Source organism: Haliotis rufescens, unplaced genomic scaffold, assembly GCF_023055435.1.
Source record: "Haliotis rufescens isolate VD_foot unplaced genomic scaffold, xgHalRufe1.0.p SCAF_15, whole genome shotgun sequence".
NCBI classification, from domain to species: Eukaryota; Metazoa; Mollusca; class Gastropoda; order Lepetellida; family Haliotidae; genus Haliotis; species Haliotis rufescens.
This window is the reverse complement of record NW_025963835.1, coordinates 11732504-11759869: the sequence shown is the minus strand read 5'-3', so window position 1 is coordinate 11759869 and position 27366 is coordinate 11732504. Positions and strand designations below refer to the sequence as shown.

The 27366-nt window shown below is 41.0% G+C and overlaps 2 protein-coding genes across 7 annotated transcripts in view; one reads left to right on the top strand and one right to left on the bottom strand.

The window, feature by feature from the left end:
• LOC124110441 (notchless protein homolog 1-like) overlaps positions 1-27366 on the bottom strand; it is a 64227-nt gene that overhangs the window by 16732 nt on the left and 20129 nt on the right. For all 4 annotated transcript variants that reach the window (XM_048396134.1, XM_048396136.1, XM_048396137.1 and 1 more), the window contains exons 10-12: positions 4634-4680; positions 3950-4152; positions 719-878 (exon numbers count right to left, since the gene is read on the bottom strand). In XM_048396134.1, the coding sequence (XP_048252091.1) occupies positions 719-878; positions 3950-4152; positions 4634-4680 (410 nt within the window). The remainder of the gene's footprint in view (positions 1-718; positions 879-3949; positions 4153-4633; positions 4681-27366) is intronic.
• On the top strand, positions 18486-26640 carry LOC124110433. Of its 3 annotated transcripts, none has more exons than XM_046469808.2 (2): positions 18486-18800; positions 23396-26640. In XM_046469808.2, exon 2 carries the CDS (start codon positions 23431-23433, stop codon positions 24844-24846), a length of 1416 nt encoding a protein of 471 aa, XP_046325764.1. In that variant the 5' UTR covers positions 18486-18800; positions 23396-23430; the 3' UTR covers positions 24847-26640. The 3 variants fall into 3 exon arrangements, with proteins under 3 accessions (XP_046325764.1, XP_046325767.1, XP_046325766.1); XM_046469811.2 differs by lacking the exon at positions 18486-18800 and adding an exon at positions 20372-20445; XM_046469810.2 differs by lacking the exon at positions 18486-18800 and adding an exon at positions 21265-21396.

The following is a 27366-nucleotide window of genomic DNA, read 5'->3' as shown; positions in this document are numbered from 1 at the left end:
GGCCCCTATGTGAATACTGTGACAGGCCCCTATGTGAATACTGTGACAGGCCCCTATGTGAATACTGTGACAGGCCCCATATGAATACTGTGACAGGCCCCATGTGAATACTGTGACAGGCCCAATGTGAATACTGTGACAGGCCCCTATGTGAATACTGTGACAGGCCCCTATGTGAATACTGTGACAGGCCCCATGTGAATACTGTGACAGGCCCCATGTGAATACTGTGACAGGCCCCCATGTGAATACTGTGACAGGCCCCCATGTGAATACTGTGACAGGCCCCATGTGAATACTGTGACAGGCCCCATGTGAATACTGTGACAGGCCCCATGTGAATACTGTGTCAGGCCCCCATGTGAATACTGTGACAGGCCCCCATGTGAATACTGTGACAGGCCCCTATGCTAATACTGTGACAGGCCCCATGTGAATACTGTGACAGGCCACATATGAATACTGTGACAGGCCCCAATGTGAATACTGTGACAGGCCCCTATGTGAATACTGTGACAGGCTGCTATGTTAATACTGTGACAGGCCCCATATGAATACTGTGACAGGCCCCCATGTGAATACTGTGACAGGCCCCATGTGAATACTGCAACAGGCCCCCATATGAATACTGTGACTGGCCCCCGTGTGAATACTGTGACTGGGCCCCATGTGAATACTGGGACAGGTCCATATGTGAATACATCAGGCCAGCACCCACCTCGTCTGCATGGCCTGGGAGATCGCACAGGAGCTTCCTGGTCTTCATGTCCCAGACTTTGAGTGTGGAGTCGGAACTACCGCTACACAGCAGCCGACTGTCAGCAGACCACGCCACCTGGTACACTCGGCTCACGTGGCCCCGCAGAGATGCTATGAACCTGAAACAAACCACAGGTGACTATATACATGGACAATGATGCCAGGTGACTATATACATGGACGATGCCAGGTGACTATATACATGGACGATGATGCCAGGTGACTATACACTTGGACGATGAAGCCAGGTGACTATATACATGGACACTGATGCCAGGTGACTTTATACTTGGACGATGCCAGGTGACTATATACATGGACGATGATGCCAGGTGACTATATACATGGACGATGATGCCAGGTGACTATATACATGGACGACGATGCCAGGTGACTATAAACTTGGACGATGCCAGGTGACTATATACTTGGACGACCATGCCAGGTGACTATATACATGGACGACGATGCCAGGTGACTATAAACTTGGACGATGCCAGGTGACTATATACATGGACCATGATGCCAGGTGACTATAAACTTGGACGATGCCAGGTGACTATATACATGGACGATGATGCCAGGTGACTATATACTTGGACGATGCCAGGTGACTATATACTTGGACGACCATGCCAGGTGACTATATACTTGGACGACGATGCCAGGTGACTATAAACTTGGACGATGCCAGGTGACTATAAACTTGGACGATGCCAGGTGACTATATACTTGGACGATGCCAGGTGACTATATACATGGACGATGCCAGGTGACTATATACATGGACGACGATGCCAGGTGACTATAAACATGGACGCTGATGCCAGGTGACTATATACTTGGACGATGCCAGGTGACTATATACATGGACGACGATGCAAGGTGACTATATACATGGACGATGATGCCTGGTGACTATATACTTGGACAAAGATGTCTGGTGACTATATACTTGGATGACGATGCCAGGTGACTATATACTTGGACGATGCCAGGTGACTATATACTTGGACGATGATGCCAGGTGACTATATACATGGACGATGATGCCTGGTGACTATATACATGGAAGAAGATGTCTGGTGACTATATACTTCGACGACAATGCCAGGTGACTATATACATGGACGACTATGTCAGGTGACTATATACTTCGACGACAATGCCAGGTGACTATATACATGGACGACGATGTCAGGTGACTATATACTTGGACGACGATGCCAGGTGACTATATACTTGGACGACTATGCCAGCTTACTATAAACTTGAACGATGCCAAGTGACGATATTGATGAATGTGGCTTGGTGACTAAATACATGGACGTGGCCAGGTGACTATATACATGGACGATGATGTCTAGTGGCTAGGGGCTTTATACATGGACGTGGCTAGGTGAATACATACATGGACGTGGCTAGGTGTATATATATCCATGGACGTGGCTAGGTGAATACATACATGGACGTGGCTAGGTGAATACATACATGGACGTGGCTAGGTGAATACATACATGGACGTGGCTAGGTGAATACATACATGGACGTGGCTAGGTGAATACATACATGGACGTGGCAAGGTGAATACATACATGGACGTGGCTAGGTGAATACATACATGGACGTGGCTAGGTGAATACATACATGGACGTGGCTAGGTGAATACATACATGGAAGTGGCTAGGTGAATACATACATGGACGTGGCTAGGTGAATACATACATAGATGTGGCTAGGTGAATACATACATGGATGTGGCTGGGTGAATACATACATGGACATGGCTGGGTGAATACATACATGGATGTGGCTAGGTGAATACATACATGGACGTGGCTAGGTGAATACATACATGGACATGGCTGGGTGAATACATACATGGACATGGCTGGGTGAATACATACATGGACATGGCTAGGTGAATACATACATGGATGTGGCTAGGTGAATACATACATGGATGTGGCTAGATGAATACATACATGGACGTGGCTAGGTGAATACATACATGGATGTGGCTAGGTGAATACATACATGGACGTGGCTAGGTGAATACATACATGGACATGGCTGGGTGGATACATACATGGACGTGGCTAGATGAATACATACATGGACGTGGCTAGGTGAATACATACATGGACGTGGCTAGGTGAATACATACATGGACGTGGCTAGATGAATACATAAATGGATGTGGCTGGGTGAATACATACATGGACGTGGCTAGGTGAATACATACATGGACATGGCTGGGTGAATACATACATGGACATGGCTAGGTGACAATATACATGGACGATGATAGCAGATGGCTGAATCCGAATCATCTGTCATCGATCATGTATGTCTCTAAGAAAACTACCATAAATTTGTCATAAATTCTGTTTTGGCTGGTCTGACACTATAAAAATCTTTAGATTTTTTATCTTCACTGCAAGTCATCTAAAGAGATTTATAGTGCGAGAACAGCCTAAACAGAATTTATGGCTATGATGTAATAGAGGTAGGATATTCAAAGGAATCATGGCCGAGAACAACATGCACACTTTCAATGTGAAACGTGGACTGTTGTGCGTTGCATGCACCATGACCAAATTACATGTCAAAGATCTTCTTTGAGCAATTGGCATGAAGGTGGTGTGGTGGCAAGATGAGTGGCAAGAGATGGACAGGTTCACCACACTAGTCTCCCGTGTCTGATATTGTAGAAATGTACCAACAGTGTGTAGGATCGCACCAGAAGACCAAGTTCACGAGTAACATCATTACATCAGACAGGTTTATCATCCACCACCAGACTGACTATCAGCACTGGCTTGTCTGGTCTAGTCTATGATTAGAGATGCTGTGACATATCAGCAAAAACAATGTCACAGCATGAATGTCACTCACTCATCTACAAATCCACCCACTCACTCACTCAACAACTCACCAACAACTCACTCACAAACTCACTCAACAACTCACCAACTCACTCACTCACCCACCAACTCACTCAACAACTGACACCCTAACTCACACCCTCACCAACTCACCCACTCACTCAACCAACCACCAACTCACTCAACAACTCACCACCCTCCCACTCAATCACTCACTCACTCAAGCACCCACTCACTCAAAAACACCCACCCACTCACTCACGACATTTTATTATCTTCCAACATCCTCAGCAGCAGCTTACTTTCCAGATCTTCCATCCCAGACCTTGACCGACTTGTCGAAGGATGCACTGGCGATGAGCCTGGTATCGGGGGAGAAGAGAACCTCATTGATGAGTTGAGCGTGCCCTGTCATGCGACACACAGGTTTCTTCTCCTCCTCCGGATGCCACAGGAACAGTGTGAAGTCATCGGACCCTGTCACTAGTCTCTCTGGCGACGTGCCCTGTAGCAGACAAAGGGAGACAACTCTTACTGTACAATGAAGATGACTATCATATGGAACTCTCATAGTTTAACTTGTTGTACATCAAAACTGTTCTGCACATCGGCACACACAGAAATTAAAGCTTTACCCCTGTATAGGAGACATCAACTGCCAACACTGTCCCTGAACAGGATCTTAGTGCTAAGCCATCCTTAGGGAGAAACCGTTTCATATTAGTAAGGGGGGAACGATTTCTTTTAAAAAATAATCAAGCCCATTTTACTTCTTTTTTTTTAACATACGTTGCATTGCTGGGAAATAAATAATGTGATCTTTTCTTCAAGACAATATGTCCATTTGAATAAATTAACTGTGTTCCGATACATTTAAAAAAACAAATGCTGATCTCAAACACAAATCCTGGCTCCAGCCTCTTAAAACTGAAATTGAAATCTTTGCTTCCTCAGTGTGAGAATGAACAGAAACTGGCAGTATTTACCTTGACAGCATTGTATCTCTGTAGAGCAAGCTTCGACAACTCCTCACCTGCAAATAAAATAGCTGCATTCAACAAAACTTGTCATCAGATATCTAAAGCCAAATGGTTTCAAAATCTTCATGATCTTCAAGTGGCATTTAGCTGTGGTATCTCTAAAGATAGCTGGGCCTTAAGCATATCCACTTCTTAATTCTTTCTCAGCAACATATCTGTACAAGTGCAGCTTCCCGAGCCTTGCCGAACTAGACAGGAATTATGAAGTTACATTTTGGCTGGACTTGGAGACTATGCATAGTCCAAACAAAATCGAACATCTGGTTCGTAAACTGTTGTGCAGATTTTGCTTGATTGTAGGATTGTTGGTTGTTTTGTTGTTTAATGCTGCACTCAGCAATGTTCCAGCAATATTCCAGCTATATGACAGCGGTCTGTAATAATCGAGTCTGGACCAGACAATCCAGTGATTAATATCATGAGCATCGATCCACCCAATTGGGATCGATGACATGCATCAACCAAGTCAGCGAGCCTGACCACCCGATCCCGTTAGTCGCCTCTTACGACAAGCATAGTCGCCTCTTACGACAAGCATGGGTTGCTGAAGACCTATTCTACCCCGGATCTTCAAGCATGTGTACCATCAAGTTAGCGTCAACAGATATTTTTAAAATCTTTTCATGTTTTTAATGAAGGTGCTCAAGTGATTTGATGCACTTCGCAAAGTAAGACCTGTTTTATCACAATATCAGTGTTCCCGTTTACTGGTAATTAACAGTCCCTGTGGACCGGCAAATAGAGTACCTTATAAATCTTTGTTGTACAAACATCAGTGATATTCGTAGAAGAATACAAGAAGTCAGTTTCTCTGTTACCATCAGGGTTTCCCCTTGTCTAAATTTAGTGCAACAAAAGTAACATCTCGCTTTGCTTTCAGTTAAATATATATTCGTAGCAACTTAATCTCAGAATATTAAAAAAACAAAGAGAAAATTGTGACCAAACTTCGAGTGAATGACCTGTAGATCTAACAAAGTTACTTCAGAGATGACACAATTGCATTGAACATGATGTTGAATGAATTAAAACCAGGCAATTTTCATACATTTTTTTATTTGTTGAAAGTTGGGACTGACAAAATTTAGGGGGACTGGTAAGCCAGAGGGAACACTAAATATAGATCTTGATTATCGATCAGATCGTATTCACTGGAATAGGAAATGCAAGTGATGTGAGAGGTGGAATCTGATTAGTCAATAGGAGGGACAAAGGGATATAGCCACTGGTGGCGCTATGATCAAACCCAGAAATTCCAGCCTAGTTCGGCAAGGGTGGAAACTGGACTTTTACAGTCAGTTAACTTCCTTGCGGGAAGATGGTACAAGTGATACATGCTTGATATATGTACCAGCCCCATATCATAGAAAGAATACATGAATTGAAATCCATAAGTCAAGTCAAACATGAGACAAACGGCTGACAGGAACTACCCGGTACTGTCCTGTACCATGTTGACACAGAGGTTGACAAGGATCCTCCACACATTGCACACTGACATGTCAGACGATCTCAACTCTTCCAAGTCAGTTAACAAAGGCAATAGGTTCTTTGCAATCATCTATAATAGCATGTTTTTTTCAAAAGATTCCATCAATAATTGTGAGTCATTTCATTTCACAGAAATACAACACCCAGGAGAGTAGGTGGATGGGTGAGTGTGTTCGGTGGCTTGACTCCTGAGAGTGTCTAGGAGTTTGGTCCTGCCCCACCCTGACAAAAATAACACCCAGGAGAGTAGGTAGATGGGTGAGTGTGTTCAATAGCTTGACTTTTGAAAGTGTCTAGGAGTTTGGTCCTGCCACACACTGACAAAAATAACACCCAGGAGAGTAGGTGGATGGGTGAGTGTGTTCGGTGGCTTGACTCCTGAAAGTGTCTAGGAGTTTGGTCCTGCCCCACCCTGACAAAAATAACACCCAGGAGAGTAGGTTGATGGGTGAGTGTGTTCGATAGCTTGACTCCTGAGAGTGTCTAGGAGTTTGGTCCTGCCCCACCCTGACAAAAATAACACCCAGGAGAGTAGGTTGATGGGTGAGTGTGTTCAGTGGCTTGACTCCTGGGAGTTTCTAGGACTTTGGTCCTGCCCCACACTGACAAAAATAACACCCAGGAGAGTAGGTTGATGGGTGAGTGTGTTCGGTGGCTTGACTCCTGAAAGTGTCTAGGAGTTTGGTCCTGCCTACACTGACAAAAATAACACCCAGGAGAGTAGGTTGATGGGTGAGTGTGTTCGATAGCTTGACTCCTGAAAGTGTCTAGGAGTTTGGTCCTGCCCCACACTGACAAAAATAACACCCAGGAGAGTAGGTTGATGGGTGAGTGTGTTCGATAGCTTGACTCCTGAAAGTGTCTAGGAGTTTGGTCCTGCCCCACACTGACAAAAATAACACCCAGGAGAGTAGGTGGATGGGTGAGTGTGTTCGGTGGCTTGACTCCTGAAAGTGTCTAGGAGTTTGGTCCTGCCCCACCCTGACAAAAATAACACCCAGGAGAGTAGGTGGATGGGTGAGTGTGTTCGGTGGCTTGACTCCTGAGAGTTTCTAGGAGTTTGGTCCTGCCCCACACTGACAAAAATAACACCCAGGAGAGTAGGTGGATGGGTGAGTGTGTTCAGTGGCTTGACTCCTGGGAGTTTCTAGGAGTTTGGTCCTGCCTACACTGACAAAAATAACACCCAGGAGAGTAGGTTGATGGGTGAGTGTGTTCGGTGGCTTGACTCCTGAAAGTGTCTAGGAGTTTGGTCCTGCCTACACTGACAAAAATAACACCCAGGAGAGTAGGTTGATGGGTGAGTGTGTTCGATAGCTTGACTCCTGAAAGTGTCTAGGAGTTTGGTCCTGCCCCACACTGACAAAAATAACACCCAGGAGAGTAGGTGGATGGGTGAGTGTGTTCGGTGGCTTGACTCCTGAAAGTGTCTAGGAGTTTGGTCCTGCCCCACCCTGACAAAAATAACACCCAGGAGAGTAGGTGGATGGGTGAGTGTGTTCGGTGGCTTGACTCCTGAGAGTTTCTAGGAGTTTGGTCCTGCCCCACACTGACAAAAATAACACCCAGGAGAGTAGGTGGATGGGTGAGTGTGTTCGGTGGCTTGACTCCTGAAAGTGTCTAGGAGTTTGGTCCTGCCTACACTGACAAAAATAACACCCAGGAGAGTAGGTTGATGGGTGAGTGTGTTCGATAGCTTGACTCCTGAAAGTGTCTAGGAGTTTGGTCCTGCCCCACACTGACAAAAATAACACCCAGGAGAGTAGGTTGATGGGTGAGTGTGTTCGGTGGCTTGACTCCTGAAAGTGTCTAGGAGTTTGGTCCTGCCTACACTGACAAAAATAACACCCAGGAGAGTAGGTTGATGGGTGAGTGTGTTCGATAGCTTGACTCCTGAAAGTGTCTAGGAGTTTGGTCCTGCCCCACACTGACAAAAATAACACCCAGGAGAGTAGGTTGATGGGTGAGTGTGTTCGATAGCTTGACTCCTGAAAGTGTCTAGGAGTTTGGTCCTGCCTACACTGACAAAAATAACACCCAGGAGAGTAGGTTGATGGGTGAGTGTGTTCGATAGCTTGACTTTTGAAAGTGTCTAGGAGTTTGGTCCTGCCCCACACTGACAAAAATAACACCCAGGAGAGTAGGTGGATGGGTGAGTGTGTTCGGTGGCTTGACTCCTGAAAGTGTCTAGGAGTTTGGTCCTGCCCCACACTGACAAAAATAACACCCAGGAGAGTAGGTGGATGGGTGAGTGTGTTCAGTGGCTTGACTCCTGGGAGTTTCTAGGAGTTTGGTCCTGCCCCACACTGACAAAAATAACACCCAGGAGAGTAGGTGGATGGGTGAGTGTGTTCGGTGGTTTGACTCCTGAGAGTTTCTAGGACTTTGGTCCTGCCCCACACTGACAAAAATAACACCCAGGAGAGTAGGTGGATGGGTGAGTGTGTTCGGTGGCTTGACTCCTGAAAGTGTCTAGGAGTTTGGTCCTGCCTACACTGACAAAAATAACACCCAGGAGAGTAGGTTGATGGGTGAGCGTGTTCGGTGGCTTGACTCCTGGGAGTTTCTAGGACTTTGTCCTGCCCCACACTAAAGACGATGCCATCTTAATATGCCTCTGTTCACCCAGTAGTGTATGTCAGGATATTCTTCCCCTTGGATTTCATAAGAGAGTAGTAAGAAGAGCTTCTTTCATAGCCAATTATACAAAGATTTAATTACTTGTATCGCCAAAATTGGCATGAGCAGGTAACAACTTCAAATTTTCTCTCTAATCATGCTTGTATCAAGTCTCAGCTACAACCTGGAAAATATGTTACTATATTACAAGCAACAACCTTAAAATGATCCTGTAACTTCACGATTTCTTTGCATACCCTTCTGGTAAATAGAGTTTGTAGGTCCAAGGATGTTGTTAAAGGAGTGTTTTTTCAAAATGTTGTAATAGCTATATCAAAAATGAATTTTGTATATAATTGATTGGTGATAGTTATCAACACCATAGAAAACATATCTTCCTGATTTGTAACAAGCAAAATCATAAGCATAAGAAAATGTTTATCACATAAATGTTTTAAAGGGTGCTTCAATCTTCAAAACATTTATGTGATAAACATTTTCTAACATGTATATTTTCTATGAGGTGAAATAGCTTCACAAATTAACATGACCAAGTGTTGAAGTACCAAGTACTGGTAGGTAAAAAACTGTAATATGGGCCACATGGCCTGAAATACTGAATGAAACATACCTATCTCTATTAGTATTGTGGGATCGGTTAAAAGGACAGTATAATTTCAAGGTAATATTTTTTCTCAAATTATGAACACTGATGTGTAGCAAACATTCATGTAAATTATCACTGCATTTCCGTCAGCAGTTTCTCATACTCAACATATTTTATCAAGCAACTACATCAACACAATGACCAGAGTTAAGTGGGGATGAAGACAGCGACAATCTTAAATAATTTATATTTCTTCTTAACCTTAAAAAAGGGAAGAAGAGTTTAATTCTTAACTTAAAAATATCATTTTTAGCCTTTTGGTTTCTGAGATAATGCAAAATATTGTCCACAATGGAAGAAGACCTTTTAACAAAACTCTCAATGCCGTGAACAAGTCCTAGACATGACATATTCCAATATATCTTCATACCCTTACAGTTTTCTGGGCCTAACATGGTTTCTTATAAAAATATTTTCGTGAATTTTTTTATTTTTTTTATGACAAAGAAATAATAGAAAACAGAAATAGCCATAAAATCTTAAGGGATGAGCCCATAATAAATCTCTGTAACAATCTAAAAACATCTAAAACAACAATGATAAAGTAGCAAGATAATTTCAGCTTGCCTAATTTTTAAATCATACCCCATCAGTGATATAATTATATTCACGAGTTTTAAAAAAACCCTCTTTAATTACCAGGAAATAACATAATGTACAGCTTGGACAGTAATAAGGTCATTAAAAACTGTAATGAAGATTATTCTCACATTTTCAGTACATGCATGTGACAAACTGCACACATTAACGTTGTGAAGAGCCCAGGATGTAGATGAATTATGCATGGGACAAGTTCTCACTGCTCCTTACCTCCCAGATGCACACAGAGAAACGTGTAATAAAGAAACAAAACATGATGTATATGTGCACCTTTAAACACGGACAGAGTACAGGTTAATTCACACACAGATGTTCCTTCAGTACAGGGATTCAAGTGCATCCATTGCATTTAGAAAGGATTACTCAGTGACCATGGCAGGCCAATTGGGAAGAAAATTGTTATTTTATTTAAAATTGGTGATTCTTTTAATGTTCTGATGTTCCTAAACTCTAATTTTTTTACAACATTGTAATTTAACAATGTACACAATTTCAAAAGTGGCACAGTATTGTAGCTCACCTGGATATGTAGTCAACGGTTTGAAATGAAACAAGGACAGCGACTTCAGAAAAGATGCTGTCAGCATCGATATTTAACCAATATAGCAGAAAAAGTTAAAACTAACAATAAAATGTCTGGATTTGACCAATATATGTTTGTTTGTTGTTTAACACTACACTCAGCTATATTCCAGCTATAGCATGGCTATCTGTAAATAAGAGTCTGGACCAAACAATCCAGTGATTTACATCATGAGCATTGATCTCCGCAACCGGGATACAATGACATGCATCAAGCAGGTCAGCAAGCCTGATCAACAGACTCCATTATTCGTCTCTTACAACAAGCGTTATCGCCTCTTAAGGCAAGCATGGGCTGCTAAAGACCCGTTCTAACCTGGCTCTTCACGGAATGAACAATATATGATGTCATCATTGAAAGAGAAACACAACAACAGTTCAGCTCCTTCAGTCTGGTATTTCCAGAGGAGACGTTGTTCCAAAAGCAACATATGTACCGGGGTACTTTGAAGGAACACAAGAGCATGGTCATAAAAAGGCCAAAATTTAAAACATGAAACTGGCAGAGTAATGGCCCAAAATAGCATTTTCCATATATCTGCTGTGGCATCATTTTTGGGAACAAACCTGACAAGTTTAAACCTCACCGGTCAAGTGGTCTGGAGGAGATTATGTATACAGTGTGAGGACATGGCCAAAGTATAAAGGTCAAATAAGATCAAAACTTAAAATACCGTGAAAAACAGAGCATGCGTTAAATCCCACTAACCACATATACACCAAATTTCATCACATTTTGAACAAAAATGGTTCAGTTATCGCCATTTGAAAAAGGAATTTGAAGTTTCAGTTTTTCACATTGTTGAATGCAAAGGTCACATCAGCAAGAAAATTGAAATTGTCAGGAAAAACAGAACAGATATCTTGAACCTCACAAAAAATGGTTTAGCAAGGGCCGTGAATTGTGATTTCAATAGGACTGTGTGGATAGGATTGAAAATTGGATTTGAAACACTTAAACAGGAGGATCATCACTGATGGGGAACAATACATGAAGTTTCAGCTTCAGTTTTTCAGTGTCTCCGAGAAGATATTTACAAAGCATGACGGACAATGACGCCAGACCACAACAAACAGCACTGGACAAAGAGCCCATGGCTAGAGTTCACAGGACGATTGCATCAAAGCCTGTAAGTCTTCCTCTTTATTAGTACTGCTAACAGTGAAAGTCACATCTACATAATATAAGCTGCAACTAATACAACATGAACTTGGATATTTTTACTTCCAATGTGGCAAATAGTGGCATTTGCTGCAGACTTGGGGCTGAATAGTGACCTCTGGGTTGGTAGTCCCTGTGCATGTTATCATGTTGTCCGCTCACAGTTTCTCGTGGATACACATATACAACCTAGGTGAACACGTCAATCCATGTTCAATGTAAACAAGGCCCCCTTATCTATAACATAAATAAATTATTAACCCTCACAGGCCTCTCAGTCACACACTCACATGGGCCTGTTCCAGTAATATAGCCACGGTACTAGCTCCGTGAAAATTTGGTGTGGAATAGGTCTTCAGCAACCCATGTTTGCAGTAAAAGACAACTTGTGAGAGATGGGGTCAGGCTGGTTGACTTAGTTGATGCATGTCATCATATTCCAATTGCGTGGGGGGTGGTCGGGTAGCCAAGTGGTTAAAGTGTCCGCTCGTCACGCTGAAGACCCGGGTTCGATTCCCGACATGGGAACAATCTGTGAGGCCCATTTCTGTTGTCCCCCGCCGTGATATTGATGGAATATTGCTAAATGCGGTGTTAAACCATACACACTCACTCCAATTGCGTGGATCAATGCTCATGAAGTCAATCACAGGATTGTCTGATCTAGACTCAATTATTAACAGACCACCGTCAAATAGCTGGAATAATGCTGAGTGCGGCATTAAACAACAGACAAACAAGTTCAGTTGCTGTCAGCATGGATCATGCTGATATTCTGCATGAATAGTAGAGACATGTGACAAGATACTCAGCACACCTGGCTATGTAATCAACAGGTTAAACTGTCAACAAAACAGACACCTCACAAAAGTTGCTGTCAGGATTGATATTCAAATATTTTCTTCAAAAATACCGAGGGCATAAATATAAATCTAAGACCCACGACGTTGTAGCACACCTGGGAATGTAATCAACATTTAATCTGTCAGCAAAGAAGACACTTTACCATCACAATGAGCGGTGTGACGTCATGAACTGTGAGAAAAATTGTTATATTGCTCAAATTGGTAAGTGACATTAAAATCACTTCTACAGAGCTAAAACATAATGTTATTGCTATACAACATGAATTGGGAAATTTGTAATTCCAATTTGGGAATTTTCACACATAATTGTTGCATACTTGGGGCCGAATACAACCTCTGAGCAGGTCGAGATAGGTTTCACCTCAGCAACAACTGGACCTGTGGAAATCCACGTTAGACTTGGTCTGCAGCAACCCATGCTTTTGAAAGAGGCGACTAACGGGATCGGGTGGTCAAGCTCGGAGATTTGGTGAATGTGTGTCATCGTATCCCACTTTGTCGTTCGGTCCAAATTTATTCATTTACAGACCGCCGCCATACAGCTAGAATATTGCTGAGTGCAGTATTATACAACAACCTGAACATAAACAACTGAAGCTATAAATGTATATCATATCTTGCAAGACAAGACATTTTACAATGGTATTTTCTAATAATATGAAAAGATTCATAGGCTAATAGTATCGTGGCGATATGGAATGGATCATTATCAACTTATATATCCAAACTGCAAATGTGTGATATATTCCTGGACCCACTTGCACAAAGCAATCTTAGCTCTAACATGATCTTAACTTCAATACTTTAACATAGACTTTCATCAGTCATAGCTCTAAGATGATCGTAACTTCAATACTTTATCATAGACTTTCAACAGTCATAGCTCTAAGATGATCGTAACTTCAATACTTTATCATAGACTTTCAACAGTCATAGCTCTAAGATGATTGTAACTTCAATAATTTATCATAGAATTACGACAGTCATAGCTCTAAGATGATCTTAACTTCAATATTTTAACACAGAATTATGACAGTCATAGCTCTAAGATGATCGTAACTTCAATACATTAACATAAACTAACGACAGTCACAGCTCAACTGTAGCTTGGTGAAACAAAGTGACAAATTGTTGCTGCAGTTAAGAATAAAGTTAACTGTTTAAGTAATACCAAAGTGTTAATTGTATTTATAAGACATTAGGAAGGCTTATGATTAAAATTTAGTTGAGTAACATTAGATGAGAGCTGAACTACATGTATTAATAGCTGTGAAACAGATGGTACATGGGGACACTCAGCTCTCCACCTATCTGGAGCAGGGTGAAATATAATCCATTGTGTCAATACTGCAAGCAAACAGTAGGTAGGTACAATTTATGTCAGGATAGACCACTCAATGAGGGCGTATATACAGCTCCATAACACCTGTCACTGTGGCTGGTCAATAACAGGAATATCCCTTGCAAAGCTGGGGAATATATCTTTAGGTTTCACCTCTGACCCTCTTTGATTATCCAGTGTATACAAACAGAATACTAAAGTTGCTCCCATGTAAAACCGATTTTATGAAATGAGTGAATAGTTGAGTGAATAATCTGACTCGCTTTCACTGATCAGATACCAGAACTGTTCATCAGTTTCATAAAATTGGTATTACACAAGAGCAAGTTTAGTATTTGATTTATTGCTTGCCGTTTATAATTTATTTTTTTAAATTTCACTATCGTGTGTGAATAGGCAGACATCTACGCGATCCACAGCTTACTCCAATTGAGTTTAACAGAATAATACTTCAAACTCGTCCAAAGTTAATACTTATTAATTTAATACCATACAACAGTCAACCTTTAGAATTCAGGGGGGCCGTTCCACAAAGCTATCATAGCGCTGAAGTTATCGTAACTCCCATACTTTAACATAGACTTACGACTGTCGTTGCACTACGAACACCTTTTGGAACAGAGCCCTGCACCATAAAGTTTACAATCACGTCACAATACCATATGACGTAATTGGTGGAATTTTGTTGCAAGATCCTCTAGCAAAACAATGCCATGAGACGTCAGCCAAACAACAGTGTTACTTGGGTCAGCGAGTGTGCATAAGCTCCTCTCAGTGATCTGTCATCGCTACACACAATGCTGATGAATAGCCCAGGGATGTTGGGAGTATTCAATATTGGTTAGTGAAACTTGTTCCCTCAGAACATAAGCATGTGTTTTGGTATTACACGATGTGTTATAGCTGTAAGTTTATAAAATAGGTGATCTTTTCACGGGCGAGTAATAAAATCTGGAATGATTCATCTCCATCTATTAAACAATACAGCCTGAACCATCGTTTAGCTTTGGTTTGGAAGTGACATCACCAGCTCCATCTCACTTATCACAATCTAAGTACAGAATTTCACTCATTAGCTTAAAATTAACAACAAATCAAAATTCCTCTTCTGACGTGATTGCCTCATAGAAGGACATTCAAATTTGCAACCTTACCACTTTAGTGAAACCCACGAGCACGGGTATGGTGCTGACAAACCTAGAAACATAATCGGGGCGAACCAGGATTCGAACTCACAATCATAGGTTTCTGGCATGCCCAAGGGATGCAACTCTCTGCACAGCAAATCGCAGCCCCTTAGACGACTAGGCTACCCATGCCCCCCAACCATGTATGAAAGTGTCTATAGTCTCCTTTTACGGCAAGCATGGGTTGCTGAACATATATTCTACCCCGGATCTTCACGGGTCTACTAGAATGGAGATATGATACCCAGGATAATCGGGGACATCTCTGACTGCACTCTACACTTGCTTTCCAAGACTGAATTTCACAAAAACTTCAAAATAAGTTTAGTCCGCAGAACCCTAGAACTACTATTTTGCCCTCCATTTGCCAGCACTGTTTTGGCACCGTCCATTAGCATCAAAACAACCGGTTTATGATCCAGAAATTCAACAATTATAAAAATATTTTTAAATGGTGAAAGATGTGTGAAGAAATGTTGTGGCAAAAGTGTTTGTTTGTTTGAGTGAGTGAGTGAGCGAGTGGGTTTAAAAGAGGCTTTTAACAGTATTCCAGTTAAATCACGGTGTGTCAGCTTAATGTTGGGGAAATGATGCAGGTCTCAGACGTGTACCACTTCGGTGAACACGGGTATGGTGCTGACAAACCTAGAAACATAATCGGGGTGAACTGGGATTTGAACCCACAATCATAGGTATCTTGCGTAGCCAAGAGACGCAACTCTGCACAGCGAATCGTGTCGCCTTAGATGACTGGGCCACCCGTGCCCTCTTGTTTGTGAGAGCAGTTAATGTTGCTCATGTGATGCTAAACATACAAATGATTATGTGAGTGAGTTAAGATTTAACGTCACATCGGCAGTATTTCAGCCATATCGTGACGAACAAATGAATATGACAGACAAGAGACCTCATATCAGATAACGGGTTACTGTATATATCGTCAGAGCCCAACTTAGCACAGGGAAAACCTAATCAGTTTCAGCACACGCTGTAATTAGTTGATGATGAAGCAGCTGATATTAACCCTTGGACTACAGGATAAATTTGAAGAGTATCAGAACATGAACAGAGCCTAAAAAAATAATTCTCTCAAAACAATTTTTAAAATATTTTTGTTACTCCTAAACTGTGCCATGTACCAATAGACACCTGAATTATGATATTTGCTGTAAAACCCATCTGAATTTTACAAATTTGAAATATACCTACAAAATTTACCTCTGTTCATAATTTTGTGCAGTTGAAGCTTCCACAACCTACCCTAAAATCTATTATATATTTGAAAATATATCGTACAAATATTAAATAAAAAAAACAAAAGTATATATACAACTGGAAATTTACATCTAAAAATAACAATGCTTGAATGGACTTTTGGACAAAAGACCACCAAACATAACAGAAAACAATATATGGGGCAAATCCTGTACCTTATGAAAATGACGGTATCTGAACGACCTTGTCAACTATGACTGATGATAAGGTGAGAACACAATACAGACAATCTACGGACCTCTTTGATTATTTTCTCATACAATAAATCATGAAATTAAGGTGAAAAAAGGGAGCGTCTCCTGCGGGCATTAATACACTGACACAGTTTTATCTGGACATATTGGAGTATACTGTCACAACAATTTCACTGCCGGACACAATGACATACACAATGAAGATCCCACTAATAACATATGTAATATTTACAGAGCTAGATTTAGTTCTTCTCACTAAGTTCTGTGAGATGTGTGGTCAGTTTGTTTACACAAGTGTATCAAGCAGTTGTGACAGTCGCCAACCATGTATGAGTGAGTGAGTGATATAGGTTTAATGCTGCTTTGAACAGTATTCCAGTCATATCACAGCTTGTCAGCATAATGTGGGAGGAAAGCCCGAAGTGATGCAGGCCTCAGACGTTTACCACTTCGGTGAAAAGCCACAAGCATGGTGCTGACAAACCTAGAAACATAATCAGGGCGAACCAGGATTTGGACCCACAATCATAGGTTTCTGGTGTGCCCAAGGGACGCAACTCTGTGCGCAGCAAATCGCCGCGCCTCAGATGACTGGGCCACCCGTGCCCCACAACCATGTTCTTGGTAACCTTGTAAAATAATCTTATAATTACAAGATAAACACCTTTCAATCACATTGTGAAAATGTCCAGTAGAGTAACAACAGTCATGATTACATACCAGTGATCATTTAGGTCCAAAGGATTGCGCTTGTGTAACAGCCTTGGAAATTTCGGCGGTGACCTGACCTACCTCATTTCACTATAGCTTGTTATTAATTTACTATTTGTTTTTTCATGGCTTTTAGATAAGGCAGGAGAATTTAACCTTTTGGAGATAAATGAACGATATTCTTCAATCGACCTGCTATCACAACGTTCTATACTACTCCTCTTTTGATAAGGATGTTTTTATGATTCCATAATACTCAAAACTGATTCTTATAATATGTCAAGTGTATAATTGGGTCATGGTAGCCCAGACGTCTAAGACGCCACAATTCGCTGTGCAGAGTTGTGTCCCTTGGGCATGCCAGAAGCCTATGATCATTGGTTTGCATCCCGGTTCGCCCCAATTATGTTTCTAGGTTTTGTGAGCACCATACCCGTGTTTGTGAGTTTCATCGAAGTGGTAAACGTCTGAGACCTTCATCACTTCTGGCTTTCCTCCCACATTAAGCTGACACGCCGTGATATAACTGGAATACTGTTCAAAGCTGTGTTAAACCCAACTCACTCACCCATTTGCCCTTTGAAACTGTCGCTAGTCACGTGCAAGCAAGCGGGCATTTATTTCTAACACAGTCATCATGGTGACATATCTGAAGGAGTAACAATTAACAGCCTGGTTTTCCATTTGAGCATATATTGTGTATATTCTCTACAGTCGGCTGGAACACAGCACATGTAAGTAACTGGGATGGAGACAGACAAATCAATTGTTCACACCTCGATGGCAGCAGCATGTAAATAATTAAGTCTGGATTAGACAAACTGGTGATTGATGTCGTGAACATCCACGCCATCTGGGTGTGATAACTATATTTTAAATCTTTTTTACTTAAAAAAAAGTAATAAACTGTATAACATTTCACTGACGTGACATTTTTTCAGAAAGTACCAAAACTGACAAAGTTTTCCATTATTCAAAGTTTCACGTAAGTAAGACTTGAAAAGATCCAATAAAGCCTTCCCATAATTCAAGTGCCCAGCTTAGTGGTCACGTCTGTTCGATCCACTTTATCAGTCCTGATAACAGGTGATTTGAAAACAAACATGACCCGAATCAGAACTATGAATAGCGCCATGCTGGAAGACGAAGCTGGTTCAGTATTATATAAGCATGCTCAGATGACGGGAGTACTTCCGAAGCATACAGCAGCTCATTCCACAACGTGCAAATCTCGCATTGTTTACTTTACTGTGAGTGACCCAAACAAAAACACTCACACTGTGACGCTGGACCACTGACTTTGTCCTGCACTAGGGTGAAAGGAGAGGGTATTTGAGGCTGTTACGAAGCTGTTATGTGATTGTTGTGAATAGTGGCATTACGCGGTCAGCGGAGCCGTGTGTACCTTCACCCAACGGTAAGTGTTTATAGTTTGATTAACCTGCTAGTGTGCAATAACTTCTTGAACCGATAGCCTCAACACTCCAATAGCAATAAAACAACACTGAATGTCATACTCTACTTTCACTGAACTCAACTATTGCTTCAATAAAATCATAAAGTGATGATTTTGTAGGTAACTTCAGGTGTATCTCCAAGTAGGTTTCATCACCACATTGTATGTGTTACAACTTTGTATGTTTCCACCCACAATTGTTGAACAAGGAAATCTAACCGACCATTACCGGGTTAATAAAGTAACAGAATGTGTTCCTGAGATTATGTTTAGCGCCGCACTCAGCAATATTCCAGCTATATGACGGCAGTCTGTAAACAGTCCAGGCTGGACCACACAATCCAGTGACTGACATCATGAGAATCAATCTACATAATTGGGATAAGATATCAGTATATAGCTACTTATACTTCCACAACAGATGTCCATATTTCGTCCATATTATCAAGGACATAGCCATCCATAATGAGCTATAGTGTACCTTTTTTGGCGATATCTATCATACATTTATCATGTTCAGATCCAGGAAAGTAACTAGGCAATGTTAGACCACGTTATCGACATAGTTCCAGGAAGGTAACTAGACAATGTTAGACCATGTTATCGACATAGTTCCAGGCAAGTAACTAGGCAATGTTAGACCATGTTATCGACATAGTTCCAGGCAAGTAACTAGGCAATGTTAGACCATGTTATCGACATAGTTCAAGGTAAGTAACCAGACAATGTTAGACCATGTTATCGACATTGTTCAAGGTAAGTAACTAGACAACGATAGACCATGTTATCAACATAGTTCAAGGTAAGTAACCAGACAATGTTAGACCATGTTATCGACATAGTTCAAGGCAAGTAACTAGACAATGTTAGACCATGTTATCGACATAGTTCCAGGCAAGTAACTAGGCAATGTTAGACCATGTTATCGACATAGTTCCAGGCAAGTAACTAGACATCATCAGACCATGTTATTGACATTGTTCAAGGTAAGTAAAAAAAAACAACAAAACAAAACTAGACAACGTAAGACCATGTTATCGACATAGTTCCAGGCAAGTAACTAGACAATGTTAGACCATGTCATCGGCAAAGATTCTGTTCCAACCACAAAGTAACATTGTCTTAACATGTCTTAACGAGTTCAAGATCTCACTGGAGCTGCACATTCGACCAAATTCTCTAATATTGTACTTGAACAAGAAAGAAGTACAGCTGTTTTCGTTTGAGGAAAATACCATTTGCGCCAGTACAAATACTGGATTAATGACTCTGTATATAAATAATACTGGGTCATGGCAGCTTGGCTTGTCACCCCTCCCAACAACGCCTAGCAACAGTCTTGTTTGACTTTCTACCACAATGACCTGTGATAAAGTGGACAAGAATCACCGAATAACTCCCCTCATATATAGGAATGTTAGTCTTGGTAGATGACAGATTGAAATCACCTCATAAATATTTCTAAGTAAAATCACACTGAAACGATAAGATCCCTTATCAGATAGCCTAGCAGCACCAAAACACGCCTCAGTGACACACTGTACAGAAGTTAATAGAAAGTGTTCACATAAACACTTCCAACATTTGGATAGCATCTATTCCAGAGGTAAGGCTTTGGAAAATACTTCAACTATTTCATTATAGGTATTTGAACATAGGCAAGTCTTTGATTTTTATAAAAGTAGGTTGCAACAATTTGGAGAAACAAGTTTCGAGTCATGGAGTTGTAAGTCCAAAACTGACAAGTTTTGAAGAGAAGGAAATAAAAGATGCCAGACATTTGATTAATTATTGTTTGATTAAATCTCATTTTTTATTGAATGAACCCTCTATTTTTATATTGTTAGTGGCCAAAATGGATCCTTACTCTACATCCCCTCCCATAATACCTCCATGGATCTTATCAGGCTTCACACAAAATAAGGGTATCACTACTGTCAAAAATTACATGTCATTTCATTCTTTAGAAAACATTGAGCCTAGGCACTGTAGTACACAATCACATTCAGATTTCAGAGCCATACATTTACCAGTATGTTAACATTTCATTAACTGGATTTGTTTAAGAGAAAAACATATACTGTGTTTCTAGTGAGTGAGTGAGTGAGTGAGTTAAATTTAACGTCACATCAGCATTTTCTAGTTTAAGGGTTTCAAAGCTTAATGCAAAATTACCCAACATGAACAAACTGCATAGTGAAGTTTCAAATATTTTTTTGTCAAATTTACAGGTAATAGAACTCAAATTAATTAAATGGTTCCTTCAAAACTATTATTCTTCTTCAACAACCTCTACCTATTCTATAACACAACATACTATATCCAATGTGTTGCACTACATGGAGCAAAAAAAACAGACATGTTTCACTACACGCCTGATAAGGTGACCTAAGATAACTATACTAAACTGTAACAATAGACTCTATCACACTGTAACGCCCTAGTGTGGGATAAACCACTAGTAATCCTCTTACTACAAGTGAAACAATGTTATAATACAGCTTGACCTCAAAAGAGGTCAACTGAATCTGTATTGTGTACAGTGGTGAATTAACAGGTATGTACTTACTAGCGTAAGTATGCAGAGCTCTGGACAAGCTGTGTATTTGTGGGAACATGCAATATAAATTACCATTTTCCCTTCAATTTTCAGGTGCTTGCTTACAAATACACATGCAAAAAGACACAGGGCATTATTACCAATGGTTGCCTTTGTAGCTAGGGTGTCTGTATTTCTATATTTTTTGTGTCTTTACAGATCTTATTTAAGAATCAAACAACGAGTGGGAGTTGTTCATCGTACAATAAAACACTGAAGAGAGAATAAACCACTCAAGGCATACAATAAAACACTGGGAGAATAAACCATGATTGGCACAGCCCCCGAGTGGTTTATTATCTCTGCAGTGTTTTATTGTATGATAAACAACAACCAGGAATGGTATATTTCTATTATGAGATATCAAAATTACGTACAGCTTCTTTAATGTTGATAAAATGTGCAAACTATAAAAATTGTTACTTTCATTTTAATAATGACTCTCTGAATAAAAAAACAACCTCGGCTATGTTGGACAAGTCCATTTTATGAACAGGTGGGTTAAGTTTGGTATTTCTCACATATTCTCACAATCCTCACGTCAATTACCTGTACCTTTTCTCCTAATACCTACCCTGTTAGTCACCTTTTACATCAAACATAGTCGCCTTTTACAGTAAGCATGAGTTGCTGAAGACCTATTCTAACCCAGATCTTTACAGGTATAAACCCATCAGCATGCTGACAATGTGAGGATGTCATCTGTGGGATGACTCCACACCTTGCTCCAATTGCTACAACACCTGTTTCGATTGGTTGGTTGGTTGGTTTGTTGTTTAATGCCGCACTCAGCAATATTCCAGCTATATGAAGGGGGTCTGTAAATAATCGAGTCTGGGCCAGACAATCCAGTGACTGATATCATGAGCATTGATCCACGCAATTGGGATAGATGACATGCTTCAACTAAGTCAGCAAGTCTGATCATCCGATCCCGTTTCTACGGCAAGAATGGGTTGCTCAAGACCTATTCTACCCCAGATCTTCACGGGTCAACACCTATTTTTAACTGAATTAGTTCAGTTGTGAACACAAGGGAGGTAACTTCACAATGGTCACATACCATATGTTTTAAATACTTGCTTGCTCAATCTATTCATTACACCTTTAAGAGTTGGTTAAATTAAAATCAGTTGAAACATATTTAATATTTTTACTGTAAATGAATTTCGTAACCATCCCAAAATAGTATGTGATCAGATCTGAGTCATGTCAGACTGGTGATGGTAATCAACAGATAAAAGTATTTATCAACATCACAAGTACATTTATTTGTTGATAAGCGTCCACTTTAAACACTGGTGACTTGATACAGGGCCCAGCTAGCTTAAACAATAATTGTAAGTCACAGTATGACATGTATTGCCATTCTTGTTCAAGACACAGTTTGTTATCAAATTGCTTTCTTGATCTAAAACAGAAATCAATTTGCCTTCTTTGAAATAAAAAAAATAAAAAATAAAAATCATTTTTTTATGTCACGAGTCATTATTTCAAGACAACAGCAATTCATGATTTGTTTCAACAATACTGTATAATTCTAGACACAGTTGATGAATACAATTAGTGAATGGATGATGAGTATTGATACAGTGAGTGAGTGAGTTGGGTTTAACGCCGCTCGAACAGTATTCCAGTTATATCACGGCGTGTCAGCTTAATGTGGAGGAAAAACCGATGAAACCCACGAGCACCGGTATGGTGCTAACAAATGGTGTGACAGTATGGTGCGAATCATGGTGCCTTAGACTGCTGGGCCACTCAGCTCCTCAGCAATAAACAAACTTTATGTTGGCAGCCTTGAAATAATCAATCACTGAGTCTGACCATGTGCACCCAATACAGTCAGTTGCATCTGATGACCAGCACATGTTCAGAGAGAGCAATTCTAGACCCAAAACTCCATTGAGAACAAATACATGTCGGTATAATTATGGTAATCAAAAATGTTTTTCAGGTAACTCAAGGGCAGTGCAGACATCAATCAGCAAGATGCCCGACAAACCAAAACAGACCCTAGGCGTGAAAGAAAAAGGTCAAAAGGTCAGTGAAGACCAACTTGATGCTGATGACATTGATGGGTTGAAACAAATACTGGAAGAGAAGATACGCCGCCATCGATATCTTCAAGTGATTGTGTTCATGATCATCCTTGGCCTTGACATTGCCGACCTGCTGAGTGATTGGCTATTTTATGCTGATGTCAGCATCGCTGAACAAGGACTTGTGTACGGACTGCCTGATCAAGGAGCCGTCATTGCCTTACTGTTTTTTTCAATAATAGGCACCATCACATTCATATTTGAAGTCTGTAATCTCGGTAAGGAAATCTTTACCGGTAAGCCATGGTTCAATGTCGACCTTGTGACTATGATCATTATTTGGATGGAAGACATTCCGCAGATAGGCATCAACGTTTTCATTGCACTGTGTCGGGAAGATCCCATCAGCGTATTTCAGTTGACAAAAGCCAGCGTTATCATACTCGGAATCATCCTCCGAATCATCATCTCGCTGGCCAGATACTGCAGCAAGGAAAGCATTGCGGAGCTGAAGAAGAAGACGAAATTGTCCCGAGTGCATGTCACCTACCATGTGTTTATCATGCTGGGACTTATCCTCAACTTCGCCGGTGCCAGTGCAATTTTCTTCTTCACCCAAACCCAGCGAGACCTTGATGGGAAGATTGTGTTTGAGATACCAGACACCATATTTGAGGACAAGTACAATGACGACCGTTACTTCAAGAACGTCAGCATCTACTTCCATCACCCAACCTTTGACATCGTGGAACCAAACAACGCCTCTGATGCTAATTGGATGAGACTCATCACCATCAACAGTGTACGGAACCTGCCCGATAAGGTGGTCATGTTCAACTATGAATACAGACACACTGCTTCTGAACTCCAGATTGTCCTTTGGGAGAACAATAATAACTCACTGTGGGAGGCCATAGAATGCTACTCCATCAATAAGACGACAACCGTAATAACCAAAGACTCCAACTGTGGCAGCTTTCTAAGTGGCGATCGCATATCAATCATTTTCAAATTTTCCTTCATTCCACCTGACAGAGTGTTCCGAAAGTTAGTTTTCGGTGACATCCGATTTAATGCTAAATATAGTAACAACAACGGTTTGTGCGAGTCAATATCATCAGACAACATCACCGACAGCATTGAAGAGGGGCTGAAAGAAGGGATTGACATCACGGTTCACTACTATCGGACAACTGTCAGTGAAGACAGCCATATCATCCTGAAGAACGGCACCAGGTTTTACAGGCAGGAGGATCTGGTTGACATCACCGAAGTGTGGGAGACAGGGTGGCTCAACTGTGAGACCAAGGGCAGTCTGGCGCCCCACGTTGACTCAAACATTGACCCACCCTGTTCCACCATCTGAGGGGAATGATGTGGTGAGGGGATGGATGGGGGGGACATTCTTGCTCCATATGTTGACCCTCACATTGACCAACAAGTGCAACTCCCTGAAGAAGTGACCATGTGAATTTGGAGGGCAGCTCAGTTCCCAATGTTGACCCTAACATTGATCCAACATGTACAACCGTCAGAGGGACATGTAATGGGGTCGGCAGATGGGGTTGGGGTCAGTCTTGCCCCCAACATTGACCTTAACATTGAACCCACATATATGTTCCGAATATGTGATGATGTGATTTTCAGGCTCAGTTCCCAAAGTTATCCCTAACATTGAAGATAGCATGGGGTGGGTTGTAGGTGGGCAGTTTAGCTAAATTGTAAGAAGTTTTATTCCCCACATTAATCCCAACACTGAATCACCCTGTCAAATTCTCTGTGGGAGTCAAGTTGGCAAAAGTGAGATAGTCTGTCTCCCGATGTAGTCGTAACACAAACCCCAGTTGTTCCCCCTCAGTGGGACATGACTTCTCCTACTTGATTAACTGTGTCCTATTGGAGTGTGAAATTAGTCAGAATGTGACACGGCTTGAGATAATAATTTGACCATGTGGAACACACTAATAAGCCCACATTAAAACAGAATGAAAAAGATGCATCTACCAGTAGGTTGATTTCTAACACTGATCGCATGAATATTCAATAAGATGGTTTACATGTATAGAATGTTTGTAAACCATCTCAAACATACAGACTGACATATGTAAATATATAAGTTAGTGAGTTGGGTATAGAGCTGGGGTGGACAATATTAACCCAATAGTTATAATCAGGGCCAATCTGGGATTCCAGGAAGCCAAAGGGACACAACTCTGCACAGAGACTTGCAACGCCTTAAGAAGACTGGATTGTTTGTATAATTTCAACTGAATCAAGATGCGATATTTCTCTTATTTTTCATGTTAATTCAGTATTTATAATGTCTGAATGGGGGCATTTAACATTTATGGGTCACCTGCCCGACTATCTTGTTGGGTTTTTAAATTATTTCACTACACAACCATACACCTGAGTGCTTGATACAACTTGAATACATTTCCTTCCTTTCTTAGATATTTGAAATACATATGCATAGCTAGAGTTTTTTGTCTATGTTTGGCTACAGCATTTATGACAGATGACAGTCTAATAATGTCTCAAACACTCAATATAAACACAGTTACCGTATTTGCCCTTTTAAGCGCCCTGCTCCAATAAGCGGCCCTGACCAACTTCCAGGCCACTCTGTAGTTAATCTGTTTAAGCACCCACATCAGACAGTCACATTTTTACAGTAAACAGCCGTGCAGAATTGTTTATGTAATCCCCTATTAACTATCATCGAAAATGTTTCAGCTTCATCTCTGTTTGAACGAAGATCTCTAAAAACAAACTTTGTTTTGCATGGTCTTAGTAAGCACCTCCTTTGTCAATTTCCTAAGCACCAGGGCCGTTTATTACAGCAAACACAAATTACTGTGTAGTAGAGGTTTCCCCACTCTACACCACAGTTTGGGAAGCTGCCGACAGGTGAAAAGCATCCAGTCAGAGACATAATTCCCCGTCAGTCAACAGCTTCTAAAACTGTGTAAGTGGAAGATTCTCGAGTGATTGGATGAGGTATTTTAATATGATATATAACAATGATATATAAAAACACATCAACATGTACCGACTTATGTTTAACTTATTCATCTATACTCTGATGTGTGCATTTTCTTATTTGATGTTTACATATCTGCATAAAGTGTATATGCATTGCTTATGACATTGTGGTAAAGTGTGTTGTGTTCTTTTATTTGTGAAAGCACAGAGCATTTGTTGTACATACTGTTGATATCAATACTGGATGTCTTCCATACATTGCTGACCCGTGAAGATCGGGGGTAGAATAGGTCTTCAGCAACCCCATCTTCCCGAGGCAAGTGAGTTAACTGACTATAAAAGTCCAGTTTCCACCCTTGCCGAACTAGGCTGGTATTATGGAGTTACATTTTGGCTGGGCTAACAAGTCTATGCATAATCCAATTAAAATCGCGCAACGAAATCGAAATCCGGTTCGTAAAGTGTCATGCAGATTTTGGTCGACTGCAGGATTTGCAAAGCATGTGCACCGCTAACTTGTTGTCAACAGATATTTTCTAAATCTTTTCATGTTTTTAATCAAGGTGCTCACGTGATTTGATGCACTTCGCGATGTAAGACTCGTTCTATCACAATATAGATCTTGATTATCGATCAGATCGTCTTGACTGGGGACCACCGTTTTGTTTGAAGCAAATGCAAGTGATACGAGAGGTTGAATCTGATTGGTCAATAGGAGAGGCATGGAAAGGACAGAACTCGTAATAGCCACTGGTGGCGCTACGATCGAGCCCAGGAATTCCAGCCTAGTTCGGCAAGGGTGGAAATTGGACTTTTAAAGTCAGTTAACTCTCTTGCCTCGGGAAGATGCAGCAACCCAAGCTTGCTGTGAAAGGTGACTATGCTTGTCGTAAGAGGCGAC